This window comes from Coloeus monedula (genome assembly GCF_965178545.1).
Source record: "Coloeus monedula genome assembly, chromosome: 23".
Lineage (NCBI taxonomy): Eukaryota > Metazoa > Chordata > Aves > Passeriformes > Corvidae > Coloeus > Coloeus monedula.
In genome coordinates, this window is record NC_138803.1 from 5051458 (window position 1) to 5070635 (window position 19178).

At 59.9% G+C, this 19178-nt stretch overlaps 1 protein-coding gene across 1 annotated transcript; it reads left to right on the forward strand.

The window, feature by feature from the left end:
- Positions 1-12632: 12632 nt before the first annotated feature.
- SOX13 (SRY-box transcription factor 13) lies at positions 12633-18312 on the forward strand (the record flags this gene model as incomplete). Its single annotated transcript, XM_082296318.1, has 13 exons — positions 12633-12836; positions 13327-13432; positions 13571-13657; positions 14065-14237; positions 14746-14814; positions 14962-15076; positions 15178-15260; positions 15389-15548; positions 15738-15847; positions 15954-16050; positions 16134-16277; positions 16899-17115; positions 17748-18312. The coding sequence occupies 13 exons, from the start codon at positions 12633-12635 to the stop codon at positions 18019-18021; spliced, it is 1839 nt and encodes a 612-aa protein (XP_082152444.1). The 3' UTR covers positions 18022-18312.
- Between the last annotated feature and the right edge of the window lie 866 nt (positions 18313-19178).

The window sequence follows — 19178 nt, forward strand, 5'->3', positions numbered from 1 at the left end:
AGGCTGAGGATGAAGGAGCTGGCGGGGCTTGGGAGGAGCTGAGGGGGGCTTGGGAGGAGCTGAGGGGGGCTCAGGGCTGATGGAGGAGTTTGGGGAGCTCAGGAGGAGCTGGGGGTGCTCAGGAGGAGCCAGAGGGCTCTGGTCTGAGGCTGGATGAGCTGGGGAGCTCATCCAGGAGGAGCTGAGGAGATCGAGGATGAGGATGAATGAGCTGGGGGGGCTTGGGAAGAGCTGTGGGGGGCTCAGGAGGAGCTGTGGGGGCTCAGGAGGAGCTGAGGGAGTTCAGGAGGAGCTGAGCAGATCCAGGCTGAGGATGGAGGAGCTGGGGGGGCTCAGGAAGAGCTGTGGGGGTTCAGGAGGAGCTGTGGGGGGTTCAGGAGGAGCTGAGGGGGGCTCAGGAGGAGCTGAGGGGGGTTCAGGAGGAGCTGTGGGGGCTCAGGAGGAGCTGTGGGAGTTCAGGAGGAGCTGAGCAGATCCAGGCTGAGGATGGAAGAGCTGGGGGGGCTCAGGAAGAGCTGTGGGGGTTCAGGAGATGCTGAACGAGCTGTGGGGGTTCAGGAGGAGCTGAGGGGGGCTCAGGAGGAGCTGTGGGGGCTCAGGAGGAGCTGTGGGAGTTCAGGAGGAGCTGAGCAGATCCAGGCTGAGGATGGAAGAGCTGGGGGGGCTCAGGAAGAGCTGTGGGGGTTCAGGAGATGCTGAACGAGCTGTGGGGGCTCAGGAGGAGCTGGGGGGGGCTCAGAAGGAGCTGCGGGGGCTCAGGAGGAGCTGAGCAGATCCAGGCTGAGGCCGGAGGAGCCGGAGGGCTCGGGGCTGGCGGAGCAGCCGCGCTCTGCAGGAGGCAGAGCCCAGAACGCCGAGCAGTCCCGGGGCCGGGTGTTCCCGTGGCTGGGGGTCCCCTGCAGCATCGTGGCCACCCCCGACCAGCCAGGGCCGGGCTCTCCTGGGCTCTGCCGCTTTATTTTCCGCAGGATTTTATGGCGGTTTGGGTTTCGTCGCTCTGCGGGGAGGGAGCTCCGGGCCGCTGCGAAGTTTTGAGCGATGCATCACCAGATTCCCACCCCGCTTTAACCCAGTCGGGAACACGCAGAAGGGAAATAAATTAGCGCAGCTCCTGACAGTTCTGCTGGAAAATATCTCCGTGCTTTTACCCCATCCTGTGCCTGTCGGGGAGGCACTCCAGGGGTGGAATCCGGCCCGGCCATGCCCCGGGGGAGCTGCTGGGCGCTGCCCGTGCCCGGCTGGACAGCGCGGGGGTTCCCGCAGCACGGGCAATGATGGAAAGGCAGAATTTCAAATATTTCAGACCCATCTCTCCTGGTTTGGGTCCTTCGGCTGAAGGAACAGGAGCTTCCCCTCGGTGCAATCCTCACGGGAGGAGCTTTTCCCTTTAAAAATGATGGATTTGAGCTAAAAGCAGCAGCAGAAATGTTTGGGGTGAAGTCGGCAGGGCCCCCAGGCAGCAACTTTTGGAACATTTTTTGGCCTCTTGGAAGCCCTGCTGCCCTCCCTCCCTCCTTCCACCTGTCCAGCCCCACATGGCTGGAGCTGGAGCTGTTCCAACCCCCAAAAAGGGCTCGGCCACCCTCGTCCCCTTCGCCCCCAAACACCCCTTGCACCCCAAATGTCTCCGCAGCTGCTTTTAGCTCAAATCCATCATTTTTAAAGGGAAACCCCCCCGCTTTTTAAAGGGAAAAGCTGCTCCCGTGAGGATTGCACCGGGGGGGCAGCTCCTGTCCCTTCACCTAAAGAACCCAAATCGAGAGGTCTGCGTCTGAAATGTTTGAAATTCTGCCTTGAAATTCTGCAATGAATGCTCTGGTACCAGCCAGCACGTGGAATCGCAGAAATCCAAAAAAAAAACCCACTCAGGGCATGTGATGGTTACAAAAGATGCAGGCGGGCGGTGGCTGCAGCCTCCTGCCACCTTTTCCTTGTCCCTTATCAGAGAGGGACAAGATAAGAAGCCACCCGAGGACCCCCCCGAGAGCACCCAGGCAAAATCCGTTCTTGTTATTGTAATGCAGCTCGTGGCTGCTCATTGTTGGGTGGAAAGAGGAGAGGATATAAATTAAATATAGCCAGGGGAGCTGAAAGGCAGCGTTTGATCGGCTCTGCTGTGGGAAACGGGGTTAGCAGGAGCTGGGGAGGAGAAGTGGGAAGGGAGAAATTTGGGACTTGGAAGGGAGGAATTCAGAGTTTGTAAGGGAGAAATTTGGAGTATGGAAGGGAGGAATTCAGAGTTTGTAAGGGAGAAATTTGGAGTATGGAAGGGAGAAATTTGGAGTATGGAAGGGAGAAATTTGGAGTATGGAAGGGAGAAATTTGGAGTATGGAAGGGAGAAATTTGCAGTATGGAAGGGAGAAAGTCACAGTTTTGAAGGGAGAAATTCAGAGTTTGAAAGGGAGAAATTCACAGTTAGGAAGGGAGATATTCGGAGTTTGGAAGGGAGAAATTTGGAGTATAGAAGGGAGAAATTCAGAGTTTAGAAGGGAGGAATTCACCTTTTGGAAGGGAGAAATTTGGAGTTTAGAAGGGAGAAATTCACCTTTTGGAAGGGAGAAATTTGGAGTATGGAAGGGAGAAATTCACAGTTTGGAAAGGAGAAATTCAGAGTATAGAAGGGAGAAATTCACAGTTTAGAAGGGAGGAATTCACATTTTGGAAGGGAGAAATTTGGAGTATGGAAGGGAGAAATTCACCTTTTGGAAGGGAGAAATTCACAGTTTGGAAGGGAGAAATTCAGAGTTCAGAAGGGAGAAATTCAGAATCTGGAAGGGAGAATTTCGGGGTGACATTGCTGCCGTCCCAACCCTACCCCCCAAAACCTGAAAGCTTTCAGGGGTTGTGCAGCCCTGGGCTCTGCTCTGGTCGCTACAGAGCCCCCAATGCCTCCCACCCCTGCCACCCCCTCAGGGCGCTTTGTCCCCACCGTGCCCCTGCGGGGTGCAGGGAGGGGATGCTCAGGGTGGGCTCAGCTCTGCGGAGGGGCTGGGACGCGTCACCCGCGGTGTCCCCGCCGTGGGGACTGGGAGGCGTCCGCAGCAGCATTTGGGGACCACACAGGGACACGGAGGGGCCGTGGGAGCTGCAGCCTGGGCAGGACGGGCACTGTGCCCTCCAAGAGCCCCGCGGGGTCACCTGCTGGGAGGGAGCTGGCACGGGGAGGCTTTGGAATGGCAGAGCCAGGGAATGGCAGAGCCCGAGCGTTGGGGAATGCCAGAGCCCGGCCTTATCTTTTGTCTGGAACAATGGAGGGCTCGGCCCTATTGTTCTCCTCTCACGCCCAGCGGAAAGCGGGGTCCCCTGGGGCACGGGCTGGCTCAGGAGCGTGCCTGGATCCATGGGCAGGGATCCCTCGTGGGTGCTGCTGCAGCGAGTTCCCCGCAGGGAGCCCTTTCCCCGCTGGTTTTCCCGGTGGATTTTAGGAGCGGGGAAGGTCCCCTGCAGGGCCCGGCTGCGGGCAGGGCAGGGCAGAGCAGAATTTGTCGTTTTTAGAGGCTCTTTTAGGGATTTGGGTTCCCAGGTCTGTGGCTGCGTCCTTCCTGCTGCGTCTCCTCGAGTCCATCCTGGGAATTGGGCTGGGGAAAACACATTTTGCATGCGGGATTTGTGTGTTTCCCCCCCACCCCAAAAAAAAAGCCGGTTCTGGAGGCTGGGCAAAGCCAGCACAGCCCGGGGAACAGGCACAGGAGCCCAGGACTCCTCAGGCTGCAAGCAGAGCCCCAAAATCCACCCCCTAAATCCTTTGGTTTGCCCAGAGGGGATGAGCAGCACATCCCAGTTTTTTGGGACCAGGCTGGGCTGGGCACGTGGAGGCTGGAGCTGCCAATTCCCACTGCTCAGGGACTCCAGGGGAAATCGGGATAGAGCAGGGGGGTGACCCAGGTGCCACCAGGCACAACGAGCCCCTCGTGTGCTGCAGGAGCCCCAGCTGGACGCTCTGGAGGAGTTGGGACACCGTGTCCTAAAAGGGGAGGGACGGTGGCTTCTGGTCTGTGCTGGCTTTTGTTGTGCAACGAAAACCACCCCAAAAACCTTGGTCCCAAATCCCTCTGCTCCCTCAGAGGTCAGGAAGCCGTTTGGGAGCTGAATTTCCTGGGTTTTAATTCCTCCAAATCCAGCAGGGAGAGGAAGGGTGAGGCCCAAACCCATCCCCATGGGATGGGGGTGATTTGGAGGTCGCTGCTCCCGGATCCCTTTGGATCCTGCAGCGGGATGGGAGGTGGGGTGTCCCGCACCCCATAACCCAGGGGTGTCTCCCTGAGCTGAAAATAGTGGCCAAAAAATGACAAAAGAGGGCCAAAAATGGCTCCCAGGCCCTTGTGCAGTTTCTCGTCCACGTGAGGCCTGCGGAAGCGCCGCCACCGCCGGATGCTCCGCGTCAGCCACGGTGGGGGATGAGCTCAGGAACCAAAATCCGCACCCTAAACCCAGGCAAACATCACCAAAACAGAACCGAACATCGCCAAAACAACCATGGTTGAGGGGCCAAAAACGTTTTTCTCAGGGCGTTTCATCCATCCCTGATTCCCGTGAGCCGGAGCCCAACAGGAACGGAGTCAGGGCTGCTTTTGGTGAGGGATTTTGGGGCAGGAGAGGGTTTTGGGGCAGGAGATGATTTGGGGGCAGGTGAGGAGCAGCCAGTGGCACCCTCAGGCCGCCTCTTCCCTCAGAGTGAGGTTGGTGATGGCCCTGATGGCTCCTGGGGCAGCTCCCAAAACACCAGGAAGAAAATTCCATCGCTGGAATGTGCAGCGACCCCAACATCTGGAGCTCCCCGTGCCCCGAATTTGGGCAAATTTGGGAAGTTTCTCCACGTCCCTCCATGGGACATTTTGGAGGTGAGGACCTGTTTGTTGCAGCTCAGGGCACCGAGTGCAGGGACCCCAAAGGTTTCCGGGGCGCTGCTGGCTGCGGTTGTAGGGCGGAAACGTGGCCCCGTAAGAATTCAGGGTGCGATTCGGGGCTTGGGTGCCATGGGTGAGAGGTCCCAGGGCTGGCTCCAAGCACCCTTGGGTGCTCCTGGGTGTGCCCAGCAATCCTGGGAAACACGAGGTGGGATTGGCACCCGCAAATGGGAAAACTTGGAAAAACGAGGGAATTAGGGGAAGGTGGAAAATGCCATAAAAACTCAAGGATGGGGGGTTCTGGATGTGGGTGATGCCGTGGGATGAAACCCCCAAAGCCTGGAAAAAGAAGGAATTAGTGGGAGGTGTAAAATTCCATGGAAAACTCAAAGATGGGCGGTTATCGGCTGGGATGGAGACCTCCAAGACCTGGGAAAAAAAGGAGTTAGTGGAAGGTTTAAATCCCATTAAAGCCCAAGGACGGGGGGTTATGGATATGGGTTTTGGCATGGACACCCCAAACTCCTGGAAAAAGAAGGAATTCTTGGAAGGTGTAAAATTCCGTGAAAGATCAAGGATGGGGGTTATGGACTGGGATGGACCCGAAATAGCACCAGGTTCTTCACATCCCCAGCACCACCCACGGATTTCCCATGGAAAAAAGGGTTTGGGAAGCGCTTCCCTCCCACTGGCAGATGCGGGGCAGGGGGGTGAGCCCCGCTTTTGGGGTTTTTTTCCCCAATGGGACCAGAAAAAAGCTTGAATCAGGCGATCGAAAAGTCTCGTTTAATGTGTTGGTTTAAAGTCTGGTTTAAAATCTGGTTTAAAGTCTTGTTTACACTCAGCCTCAGCTCAGCCACCCCCCACCCCCCCAGCCCCGGCTGTGCCTGGAAACTCTGAGTGACAGAAATGACACAAAACCCCAGATCGGCCACCCCGATAAACCCCGAGGGCGCCTTGGGGCGAGGGCAGGGCAGCAGCTCCCGGGCTCGCCGTGCCAGGCTCGCCGTGCCAGGCTCCGGGTGAGTTGTCCCCATCCTCGTCCTGGATTTTTCTTGATTTCCCTGGGTTTCGTCACTTTTGAAATTGAATTCCCCTCATCCCCGCCTTGGGGTGGGTTGGGGAGTGAGGTGATGGCCCGGAGGGGATTTGGGAGCTGCTCCAGGGATTTCTGCTGGATCCCAAGGAGCTGGAGCTCCCATCACCCCTCTGTGGGTTATGGGGTTGATCTAACCCCGCTGGGTTTTGGGATAAAGGCTCAGCACACGGGGAGGTTTCTGCATCCGAAGCTTCTTTGAAAGTTTATTTCTGGTGAGGAAAAAAAAGGCTAAAATGGGTAAATCCCCATTTTTCAGAGCGCTGGGCTTCCCTCTATTAAAGAGGGAATATTTTGGGGTTTTCTTGGGTTTTAATGCTGGGGAGGTGGAAAGGGCTGAGGAAAAGGGGGAAAAAGAAAAGGGTTTTGCTGGAGGTTTAGACCTGGGATTTTCTGGGAAGGGGAATTTGTGCTTTCACACTTCTCGCCACCATCCCTGCCCCTGGTTTCCCTCTCCTGAGCATCCCCTTTTCCTAAAGATCCTATCAGCCCCATAAAATTCCCTGGATATAAACCCGGAGGTGCTTCAAGGAACCTTTTCCTTACGGATTTATCCCTTTGAGTGCAAGAACCAGCTCAGACCATCCCGGCAGGTCTGGAGGCCAGGAAACGGGAATGACCAGTGCCGGTCCCGTGGCTTGTCCTGGGATTGTTCCCATGCCTGGGACAGGGGGGGGAACTTTGCAGGGTTGGAAATAATTCCAGCGCCGCGGAGTTTCCTCCACTTCCCTGATGAGATCATTCCCCGGCTCATAAATCCCACGGCCAGGAAGTTCCACCTGAGGTTCAGGCGGATTTTTTTCCGCCCCCCTCCCTCCCATGTTTCAAACCCTCCCTACGGCAGAAGGAAAAACGTGTTTGGGTCGTGGCTGTGAAAAGGGTGGCCCTGGGCCAGGGGACGCCCAGGGAAGGATCCGGCTGCTTCCAGGGATTTGGGTTTATTTGGATAATTATGGACCTCCCGGCTGGGTTTTGTCACACAGGCTCGCGGGAGGCAGAATCCCTGGATTTGGGGTTGGGAAGGGAAATCTTGGCTGTTTTTAGGGCAGGGAGAAGTCAAGGGATCCTAAAGGATGAATCCCCTTGGAATACCGGGAAAGCAGAGGGAGCGGGAAGCTGGAAATTCTCCATCCGAAGGGACACTGGGATGTGTCCCAGAGCTCCGGGCTGAATCCAGTGAATGCCTGGGAATGCGTGGGACATGAATCCAACTGATCCCTGTGCCCACAGGGAACGTGTGGGGCTGGTTCATCCTTATCAGGCTTTGCTGGGAGGCTTTGTTTTCCCATTCCCACCCACCTGGAGCATCCCACTGGGATCCTGCCGGTGCCTTTGACCACAGGGAGGTCAAGGGGGTGAGTTGGATTTGGCCAGGAGAGAGGGATAATCCCATGGGAAAAGCAGGAGCGGAGCCGCTGAGGGCAGAGATGGATCTGCTGTAGTTTAGTCCTCGTCTCATTTCCTGGGACACCAGGGTCTCCTGGGATTTGTAGGGGATGGAAAACATCCCTGATGGAGAGCATGGAGCATCCCATGAAGTCTCCCAGATCCTCCTCTTCCCCTTGGCCCAACCTGGGAATTCCTCTTCTCCTCCCTGCCTTGCGTTTGAGAGAGTTTAGGGATGAATCCTTGTTATTTTCCCTCTCTCCTCAAGTTTTGGAGAGTGGGATTGATTGGATTCGCCCCCAAAACTCTGCTGGAATTCTTCAGGGAGAGACACATCTCATTAATAATCCTGCTTATGGCCTGGAGGCCTCTGGAAGAGGTAGGCTGGGTTTTTTGGGATAGAATCTGTAAAAATGGGTGTCATTTCACCAGGATTCAATCCTCCATGGGCGCTCTGGAGAGCTGGATTGCTCCTTTCCATCTTCAAAGATGGAAAATCGATGTTTTCCCCCCCCAAAAAAACCCCATAACGTGGCAGTGCTGAGACAATTCCCGGGGTGAGGAGGGGACATCCCCCCCACGGGGACACCAGGATGGGGGTCCCACACCCCTGGAGAAGGTCCCTGCTGGAAGTGGGGGTGGCACAAGCAGAGGGGTGACCCCGGCTCCTTCCTGTGCCGGCCATTCCCGGGAGTTTCCGTGATGCCGGTGCTGTCACCGGAGCGTCACCGCTGTGCCCTGACCCCATGGGGACGTTTCCGGATGTTTCCAGAGGCCGTTTGGCCTTCGGGGAAGGAGAAGTGGCCTGCAGGGAACTGAGGGTGGATGGAGGATGGACAAAGGCCCGGCTGGTTTGGGTGGGCAGTGGGAAATGCCAGTTCCTGCTCACCCCAAAGGTCTTGGCAGGATGGAAAGGGGCATTTGGGATCTGCGGGGTCTCTTTGGGATGCTGATTTTCCATTGGGTACCGCTGGGAAGGACACTCCAGGCAATTCCCATCCTGTCCCCTCGTGCTCCCGCTGCCCCTTGGAGCATCCCCCTCCCCAAACCCTCCGTGCCCACCACAGATCTCCCATCTCAGTGCGGATTTTGCAGCTTTTCCGGCGCCCCGAGCTCTCCGGGCAGGGCAGCTTTGGGTTTTTCCGCTGTCGAGCGCAGGTGAGGTGTCGAGAACGCGGGGGCGGCCGAGGATTGGGCAGAGCCCGAATTTGGAGCGTTTCCGCTGCCGCTTTGTGGGGCAGCGGGGTGGGCACAGAGCCCCGCAGGGCACACGTGCTGCGAGCGCTGACACGCGGAGCTGTGGCTCTGGTGTGGCAGCGGTGCCGTTTCTGGGGCTGAAAACGCTCATCCCCTTGCTTTTTGGGGTTAAAAGAGAGAATTTTTCCCAACCAGCAAACCCTGAGGTCTTGCATTTCCTCATCCATGCCTTTTCCCGCTCCCATGGATGGACGGCACATTCCACCTCCCCCACGGCCACCTGCCATTCCCAGGGAACGACCCCTCATCCTGGGATGCTCCGGATCCCCAGGGAAGGGACGGCAGCCCCATGAACTTCCCCCAGCCAGGGACATCGGCCACCCCTGGCTATCCCTGCCCTGGCACGGCGGAGCAAACATCCATTCTTTTCTCTTGGAAGACACCCGGGGCGGAAACGCTTGGAAGCGGCTCCGAAAGGACATTCCAAGTCTGGCAGGAAAGTGGCCCCACTCCTCTGGCAGGAGATGGGCTATTGTCTGTCCCGGTAGCCGGCCGGGATTCCTCAGGTTCTGCCTGGAAGAGGAAAATGTCCGTGTGTGTCTATTTTTTCCTCTGCCCTCTCCCGGGGGTGTCGGGGCCGCTGCTCGTGCCGGCGGTGGGGCCGTCGTTGCTCCTCTGGTGTTTCCTCTGTGGATTTTTCCCTGATTTCCCCAATTTCCTGGGCTGTGGTGGCAGGATGAGGCCGTGGGGGTTTTGGGATGATTGGGCAGCACGTTGGGCTCCTGAAGGGAAGAGCCATGGATGGAGAGATTTGGGAGGGAGGAGAGCAAAGCTCCCAAGAGCTGGGACAACCTGATGGGCAGGACAGGGGAGGGTCATCCCAAAAATCTGGGCAGCCCAGGTAACCCAGCAGCTGACCAAATGTCCCTTTGCTGTCCCTGGGGTGGGATTGTCCCCAAATCGAGGGGCAGGATCAGCCCTGGAGCAGGAGTGATGTGACACAGGGATCTCAGCACCTCCTGGAATCCCAGGCTCCTGTTCTGTTGGGATCTCATCTCTTGGATCCTCAAGATCCTGCAGTGCCGGGATCCTGGCATTTCTTGGATCCCCAAATTCCTGCTGTGCCAGGATCTTGGCATCTCTTGGATCCCCAAGCTCCTGCAGTTCTGCAATCTCGTTGCCTCTTGGATTCCCAAACTCCTGCAGTGCCAGGAGCTTTGTGGCTCTGGGATCCCAAATTCCTGCAGGGCTGGGATCTCAACATCTCTCAGATCCCAAGCTGCTGCAGTGCCGGGATTTTGGCATCTCTCAGATCCCAAGCTCCTGCAGTGCCAGGATTTTGGAATCTCTCGGATCCCCAAACCGGTGCCGGTGCCGGGCAGGGTGGGGGTTTTCTGGCACCTCATCCCCCTTTCCCGGTGCCTGGAGCCGTTCTGCTCCGCACAACCAGGGCCGATAGGATCAGGCCTGGCTGGCGGGCAGGAAGGGTGGCACGGCCACTGGGAGAATTGCAGGACGTGCTGTTCGTGGGTACAAACCAGGAAAAAAATTCTGTTGCCATCCCGAAAATCTTGGAATTGCTGGGCTGGGAATGGGAGGCAAGGTGAAATATGGGAATTTCGGGGCTTTGCTGCTTGTGGGATGAGCCCCCAAAACGCTGCGAGGGGAGGGAGCATCCCATGAGGATTCGGGATCTGTTTCCATCCTCGGGGCTGGCACTTCGCATCCCAACCTCATTCCCTCCCTTCCTCCCCACCCCGGGTTAAATGGGGAACATTAAAGGCCAAGAAGATCCCTTTCACTGCCGGTGCCAGGGCGATTGTTCCATGCCCATTGTGTGCCCCAGGCAGCCCCGGAGCCCCCACCTGAGACCCGCCTGGAACGGGATAACAGAGCGTTTTCCCCTTTTTTCCCTTTTTTTTCCCTGTTTGCTCGGCAGAGCGGATAATAAACCCTCAATGAGGCCTCGTTCAAACGCGGCCCCATTACAGGGCCGGGCCCGTTCGAAGAGGGAGCCTTCCAGCGGCACCGGGAGGTGAAGCGCGATGGGAACGGGACCCGCGGGAGGGGCGCGATGGGATTTTGTGCCCGTCTCAAACCGAAGGCAGCGCTCGGTGCTGCTGTTGTTGCCTTGGGCAGCACCCCCAACCCACCAAGCCTGGGATTTTTCCGTGGATTAACACAAAAAAAACTGGGAAAAGGGAGTTTCACCCACACCTGAGGGGCTGAGGTGGCGAAGCGCTGCCGTGCTGCGCCTTCCTGCCTCAGTTTCCCCACCTGTAGCACATCCCTGTGAGGCCAATCCTTGCTGGAGCTTCCAAGCGTGTCCGCTCCTTCCCGGCGATGGATTTTGGGGGCCGGGTGGCCCCGGTCAAGGTGAGCCGGGGCAGGAAGGGGCGCCGCAGGATGCGGCAGCCCCCGGGCGATGCGGGGCCGGGAGGAAACCCGGCGGGTTTGTTCGGCGGAGGGCGAGGGAACCGAGATTAAAAAAAGCCCCGCTAAGATCAGAAAGGCTGGCGAGCACAGTGCCCTATTGTGGAGCTGTCACACTTCCCTTTACTTTATTGCTTTTGTCCAACACCCCATTGTTCCACTTCCTTTTGTCCCCTATTCACAGCCCTGGCTTTTCATTACCCAGCCGGCCTTGTTGTTTTCATTTCTTTTGTTTGAAGTTCCTGAGAGGAAGGTTTTATTTTCAGCCGTTTGATTAATTCGCAGCTTGAGCCGGGCTTTGTTTGTTATGTAATTGCTGCCCCCCGAGCCGGGCGGCCCAGCTCAGCCCTCCCCACCCCGCTTTGCACCCCCAAACTGGGTTTAGGGGCTCCTGATTGGGGGTCTGGGAGGTGAGAGCGTGCTGGGTTTGGGGTGGCAGCCCCCAGGCAGGTGCTGTCCCCATTCCAGGGCAGTCCCACAACCCAGATCCCAATTCCTGGTGGCGTCCGGGGTAAATCCCTTCCCTAACAGCCTCCTTTTCCCGTTATTCCCACCTGAAAGGCGAGGACGATGCTTGTTCCCATTCTTGCAGTGTGCTGTGAGGGCTGGTGGCCCCGAGAAGGCAAATCTCCATGGGCACGGCCCTGTGGGCACCGCCGATCCTGGCGCTCGCTCTTGGATACGGCAGCGCCCGCCCTGGCACTGGGAGCCAGGAATGGGACAATGTTTTAGGGAGAGACCCCACGGAATGGAATCCCCTTGGGGTGTTACAGCCCGTCCCCTGTAAAACTCATCGTCATTTCTGCGGTGCCCGTCCGGCAGCGCCGGGAGAGGGGTTGGCACCCACAGAGGTTTTGGTGGCATCAGGGAGAGCCATTCCCGGTGCCAGCGCCTTGTCCTGGTGGGGGCCTGGCCGGTGCCGTGCCAGGGACTCCCAGAGGAGAAGTTCTGGTGCCATCCCAGCCCAGTGCCGTGCCAGGGACTCCCAGAGGAGCTGTTCTGGTGCCATCCCAGCCCTATGCCATGCCAGGGACTCCCGGAGGAGCCGTTCTGGTGGCCGATCCCAGTCCCAGGTCCCTCCCATGCCAGGGACTCCCAGTGGATCAGTTCTGGTGCCATCCCAGTCCCAGGTCCCTCCCATGCCAGGGACTCCCAGTGGATCAGTTCTGGTGCCATCCCAGTCCCAGGTCCCTCCCATGCCAGGGATTCCCGGTGGATCAGTTCTGGTGCCATCCCAGCTGTTGTTGGGCAGAACCAGGATTTCCACTTCCCATGGGAACGGGAATCCTGCTGCTGCTCCGATGGCTTTCTAAGCACAGCTCCTGGAGCGCTGAGGGGGCACCGGGGACCCCTGGGGTGCTGGCACAGGTCCCTGTCCCCCGGCTGTCACCACGAGCCTGAGCTTGCCTGGACACGGCACCTCATTGTCCCTCAATCCCAGTCTCTGGGCTGCCTTTAGGAATTCATTCCCCCATCCCAAGGGTTGGTTGCCCTGAGCACTGAGCCCCAAAAACCTGGAAAACCGGGAACCAGAGCTCAGCTTTGCCCATGGCAAAACCCACAGGTGCTGCCCTTGCACTGAGGGGCACCCAAGGATGGAGCCAGGCTGGGAGAGGGGCGCCCATGCCCGGGGGTGCCCCGTAGCCGTGGTGACCTCCCTGCTGTCCGCAGGATGTCCATGAGGAGCCCCGTGTCGCCGCCTCTGGAGCTGGATGGAGCGGGCACCATGGTGAACTGTGCCGTCAAGACGGAGGAGAAGAAGGAGGGCGGCCCCGAGACCCCCGCGGGGGCTGCCCCCAGCGCCGAGCCCCGGCCCCACGACCACCCCCCAGGGCCACCGCCCAGGGATGGCACCGACCCCCAGGCCCTGCCGCAGGTGGGTGTGACCAACGTGGCCCCACCCCTGCTCCAGACCCTCCCGTCCTGTGGAACAGAGTGTGGCTGCTCCCCCGGGTGGTTTTTCCTCATCCCAAGGATTTAAAATGGAAAACTGAGGTTTTTTGGCCGCTCTCGGGTCATCCCTGGGGTTTGAGGGCGTCACCTTTGGCGTGGAACTCCCCACCAGCCCCCTCCAGGTGTTCCCCATCCCTTCAGCCTCCATTTTCCATTGTCCTTGGGGTTTTCCCTCTCCCTGACCGCTCCCTGCTCTGGGGAAAGGAGCTCTGAGGAGCCAGGCAGGTTGGATAAACGGGAGAAAATTCCAGCCTTTCCGGCATGAAGAGCAGCGACATTCTCTAGATGGGCTTCAGGGAATGTGCCTGGCAGAGCGTGCTCCAGCCCCCAGCATCCCACCGGATCGGGATCTCCCATCCTGGGGGTGTCCCTGGCAGTGGCAGCAGTGCCCAGTGACATTCCATGTCCCGTAGGAATCCTGCTCTCCCTCTGGGGACGTTCCCGAGCCCCGGCGTTCTGCCTTGGAGCCGGCCAGCAGCGGCCAGGAGAAGCTGGACTTCAACAGGAACTTGAAGGAAGGTGGGAAATATTCCCAAGGGGCCTTTTGGGATCCCTTCAGGCCCCTCAGGATTTTCCCAGATTTGTGGGATGGGCCGAGCAGTGCTGCAGAGCTCTGGGATGAGCTCACCTGGTTGTCCTCTCCTCCCTGGCCTCCAGTGATGCCGACCATCGAGAAGCTGCTGTCCAGCGACTGGAAGGAGCGGCTGCTGGGCCGGAACACGGCTGAATCCAAGGAAGTGAAAGGTGGGATCCACCTCCAGCAACCTCCCTCCTGCATCCCAGCTGGAAATGCGGTGTTTCCCACCAAAGCAGGGGGGAGATGGTCGTGTTTCATAGGGATTTGTTCCTTTTTAAATTGATTTCTTCGGGCTGAGCATCTCTGGTGCCTCTGGCTGCACAGAGGGCAGTACAGCACGTAGGGATCTTTCCATCCTCCCAAATCTGACATTCCCTGGTCACCCAGATGCGGCACCGGTGGCTGTTGGACTTCTCTGCTTCACATTTTCCGTGCCCACCCCAAAGATTTCCCATCTCCCTCCCCAAAGGGAATGGGAATTGCACTCCTTAAATAAAACCACCTTGATCCCGCATCGTGCTGCTGACCCTCTCCTCCTCCCTGGCGCTCATGCAGGCGGCTTTTTCACCCCCAGGGACCCAGGAGAGCCTGGCAGAGAAGGAGCTGCAGCTGCTGGTGATGATCAACCAGCTGTCCACGCTGCGGGACCAGCTCCTGACGGCGCACTCGGAGCAGAAGAACATGGCCACGATGCTCTTCGAGAAGCAGCAGCAGCAGATGGAGCTGGCACGGCAGCAGCAGGAGCAGGTGGGGACCCCCCATCCCTCCAGGGATCCCTTTGGGGTCACAGGAGCAGGGGGGGACCCCCCATCCCTCCAGGGATCCCTTTGGGGTCACAGGATCAGGACAGGCGTCCCTTGGGAGTGGCAGGGAGGTGGCTTTGGGGTGCCGTTTTCCCATCCCAAAGCCTCCCTGCCTCACTCCCTTGGAGCTGGGAGGACCAAGGGTGGAAGGAGATGGGGGTTGAGCTCCTTAAGACGAACAAACTGCCCCAGCTCCTCCCTGAGCCCCAATTTTTCCTCTCCCAAGGGCAGGGGTGACACCGCTGTGACACCCCAGGGTGGGGGTGACAGGTCCCTGCCAGCCCTTGTGTCCCTCGAGGTGGCTCAGGGGCAGCTCAGTCCCTTCTCCTGCCCTTCCCACCACCCTGAGGACCCTCTGCAGACCCTTTTTTGTGGTTCTGGGTGGGTTCTGCCAGGCTGGAGGCCAGCCCAGCGCTGTCCTTGATGTCACCAGCCCTCTGTCCCCTCCCCAGATCGCCAAGCAGCAGCAGCAGCTCATCCAGCAGCAGCACAAGATCAACCTCCTACAGCAGCAGATCCAGGTAAAGGCGGGGGACACCTCCCCTGTCCCCTTCCCCGTGTCCCCCTCCCTGTGCTGGGTGACCGCAGCCTCCCCACGTCCTGCTGTCCCCTCCTGTGGGTGACAGCATTGATCCCGTGTCTCTCTGCCCTGTCCCTGTCCCCTCCAGCAGGTCAACATGCCCTACGTGATGATCCCCGCCTTCACCCCCAGCCACCAGCCCCTCCCGGTCACCCCCGAGTCCCAGCTGGCGCTGCCCATCCAGCCCATCCCCTGCAAACCAGGTCAGTCGGGCCCCCCTGGGGCTGTGCCAGCCCTGCAGGGTGGTCTTGTCCCCCAGCCGTGTCCCCGCTGGCCCCCAACCTCTGTCCCTCTGCTCCCGCAGTGGATTACCCGGTGCAGCTCCTGCACAGCCCCCCTCCTGCCACGCTGAAGAGACCCGCGGGCCCGGGCCACCTCCAGGTGCAGGTACAGCCCCAAAAACCCCGTCAACCCCTGCTACGGCCCCCCAAAAATCCCTCCATGCCCCGGCCTGGGGGGTTTGGGGACAGCTCTTCACCCCCTCGCCATCCCTCCCTCCTCCTCCTCCTCCTCAGGAGACCTCGCAGCCACTGAACCTGACGGCCAAACCCAAAGGTTCCGAGCTCCCCAGTGCCTCCAGTTCACCCAGTTTGAAGATGAGCAGCTGCCAGTCCCTCACGCCGAGCCATGGGGCCACCAGGGAGCTGCAGGCCAGCCCGTCCAACCTCCCTCTGGGTGGGTTCCCAAGTGCCCTTTGGATTTTCTGGGACAAGTGACATCCCTGCTCCTCCTGGGGGCGACCTGGGTGGGCACCCCGGGCCGTGCCACCCCTCGGGGTGCAGCTGTGATGCTCAGGGCGGGCTGGGTGCTGCAGGGGGTCGGCAGGGTGGCTGCTGGCACTGATGGATGCCCGTATCCTGCCAGGATTCCTGGGAGAGGGCGATGCCATCACCAAAGCCATCCATGATGCGCGGCAGCTGCTGCACGGCCACGGCGCGGCCATGGAGGGGCCACTGGGCAGCCCCTACCGCAAGGTGAGGGCCACTCTGGGTGGTCAGCGTCCCCTCTGCCACCCCAGTGTCACCAGCCACAGCTGTGCCCTGGCTGGGGGGGCCGGCTCCTGACCCCGCTGTCCCGCAGGAGCACGTGGGGATCGACTCGTCCCCGGTGAAGGAGAGGATGGAGGAGACCCCGGGCCACCGGCTGGACGAGGCTCTGCTGACCTGCGAGATGGACGGTGAGCACGGCCGGGAGCATCGTGGTGACCCCAGGTTTGCTCCGTCCTCCCTCTCCTGCCCTCATCCTGGGTGTCCCTCACAGGCTCCCGGCACTTCCCAGAGTCCAGGAACAACAACCACATCAAGCGGCCCATGAATGCCTTCATGGTGTGGGCCAAGGACGAGCGGAGGAAGATCCTGCAGGCATTCCCGGACATGCACAACTCCAGCATCAGCAAGATCCTGGGTGAGATCCCGGGGCAGGACCCCCTGGAGGGGTGGGAACAAAATCCTGAGGCAGGATCCCTCTGCATCCCCATGGAGGGACCTCCCTGAGCTGGGGCAGGTCAGGGAACCTGAGGGGATGAATCCTGGGAACTGCCTGAGGAAGGTCAGGGAATGAGGGGATGAATCCTGGGAAGAGCCTGGGGAAAGTCAGGGAACCTGGGGGGATAAATCCTGGGAAGAGCCTGGGGAAGGTCAGGGAACCTGAGGGGATAAATCCTGGGAAGAGCCTGGGGAAGGTCAGGGAACCTGGGGGGATAAATCCTGGGAAGAGCCTGGGGAAGGTCAGGGAACCTGAGGGGATAAATCCTGGGAAGAGCCTGGGGAAGGTCAGGGAATGAGGGGATAAATCCCTGGAGGTGCCCAGGGAAAGTCAGGGAAGCTGTTCCCAATATTCTGGGAGAGCTGGCTGTGGCACGGGGCTCCCACCAGCACAGCTGCAAATCCAGCTGCTGTTCATTAATTACCAGCATTCATTCTCTAATTAACCACCAGCACCAATTAACCTTGCTCTGCGTTCATCCCAGCCGTGATTTCCTTGCTCGGGCAGGGTGTGAGGACGCTCTGCTCCTTCCCCACGCAGGATCCCGCTGGAAATCCATGTCCAACCAGGAGAAGCAGCCGTACTACGAGGAGCAGGCGCGTCTGAGCCGGCAGCACCTGGAGAAGTACCCGGATTACAAATACAAGCCCCGGCCCAAGCGCACGTGCATCGTGGAGGGCAAGCGGCTGCGCGTGGGCGAGTACAAGGCGCTGATGAGGAACCGGCGCCAGGACGCCAGGCAGGGATACGTGATAGGGTAACTTGATAAGGGAGAGCTCTGACCCCCGTCCAGGGGGCTCTGAGGGGTGGCGCTGGGGTGGGGCTCAGCCGGTGACGTCGGGTGGGGGCTCAGCTGGTGGCCATCAGGTTTGTGCTCGCTTGGCACCAATGGGGTGGGTCCTGACTTGGGGTTCACGTTGATCTTCATGGGGTGGGTGCCCACCTGGTACCAATGGGGTGGGTGGCATCTGGTGCCCATGGGTTCGGTGCCCACCTGGCACTCATGGGGTGGGTCCTCACCTGATGCCCATGGGGTTGGTGCTCACCTGGCGCCTATGGGGTTTGCACCAAGCTGATGTTTATGGGGTGGTGCTCACCCGGTAGACAAAGGGTTGGTGCCCATCTGGTGCCCACAGGGTTGGTGCTCACCTGTCACCAGTGGGGCAAGTGCTCTTATAGGGTTGGTGGCCACCTGGCACCCGTGGGGTGGATGTTCACCTGATGTCAATGGGGCAGGTTCTCACCTGATGCCCACGGGGTTGAGGCTCACCTGGCCCCTATGGGGTGGGTGCCCACCTGCTCCCCATGGAATGTCTCCCCTGGGTGGCTGAGGGAAGCACCATGACCCCTCGCTGCCCCTCTCAGTGCCCACACCCCCGTGTCCCACAGGCCGCAGGGCAGCCAGGTGCCCCCCAGCTCCTCGGACGTGCTGTACCCGCGGCCGGTGGGCGTCCAGCTGCCCCCACCCCTCCTGGAGCATTACCTGCCCCGCAGCGTGGACCCCACCATGCCCGTCATCGTCAACACCCGCAGCCTCAAGGACGGCGACGCTGGCGACGATGGGCACTCGGTGGCCGAGGGGGACATGTACCGCTACAGCGAGGACGAGGACTCGGAGGGCGAGGACAAGAGCGACGGCGAGCTGGTGGTGCTGACGGACTGAGGGGGGACAGAGGGACAGTGGAGGGGGTGGCAGGGCTGGCTGCCACCACCAGGAGGGCACGGCGTGTCCTGGTGGGATGGGACTCGGCCACAGGAGAGCTGCCCACCTGCAGAGGGGTCCCACAAGGGTGGGTACCTGGAATTTTGGGTGGTGAGGACTGGCTCGGTCTTGCTCTGGTGGCACATGGAGCTGAGGCCACCGAGCCTGGAGATTTGGTGACACGGCTGCTGCGCTGTCACCCCTGAGGGGACCTGAGGGCCTTGGGGTGCAGAACCTCTGGAGCATCTCCCAGCCCTGCAGCACCTGCGGGTCCCAGAGAGTCTCACCTGCTGCGCTGCTGGGCACGGGGTGGGGACACGGGGTGGGGACATGGGGTGGGGACACGCTCGTCCCTCCTTTATCCTGGTGTGACCTCCCCACTGCGCTTCCCGCTCGCTCTTTGGAGCCTGCCAGCGAATTCCCACGGAGCCAATTTTAGCTCCAGCCTGGCCCCAGCTCCGGCCAAGGGCTCCTCGGGGCCCTTTGTGCTCCCGACAGCTCTGGCCCACTTTGGAAATAAAGCGGGGGTTGTTCCCGGCCTGCCAGCCCCCGCTGGGGGGAGGACGTGCCCGGCTGTCCCTGGGCACCTGTCCCTAAGCTCGGGCTCCACCTGAGCCCTGCAGGGTGAGAGGGAGGGAGAAATAACGGCCATTAGGGGGAAAAAAGGAAATAATTAGAAAAAATGACCTTGCTCTGGTCAGAGCCCGTTCCAGGGAAGGGTTGGGGATGAGGGGTGTCCAGGTGAGAATTTGGGGTGTCCAGGGGTGTGCGTCCAGTGTCTTGAGTGTGTGTGCGCGGCGCCCAGGTGTCCCTGTGCAGTGTCTGAGTGTGTGCAGGGTGTCTGTCCAGGTGTGCACACACGATGTCTGGGTGTGCGTGTGGTGTCCAGGTGTCCGTGTCCAATGTCTGAGTGTGTGCACGGTGTCCAGGTGTGTGTCCGTGGTGTCTGGGCGCGTGTGCGGTGTCCAGGGGTGTGTGTCCAGGGCCCAGGTGTGCACATGCAGTGTCCAGGTGTGCGTGTGTGCAATGGCCGGCTGTGCACACAGAGCCCAGCTGTGCACACGCGGTATCTCAGCTGGGTGTGCAGTGTCCGGGTGTGACTGTGCGGTGTCCGGGTG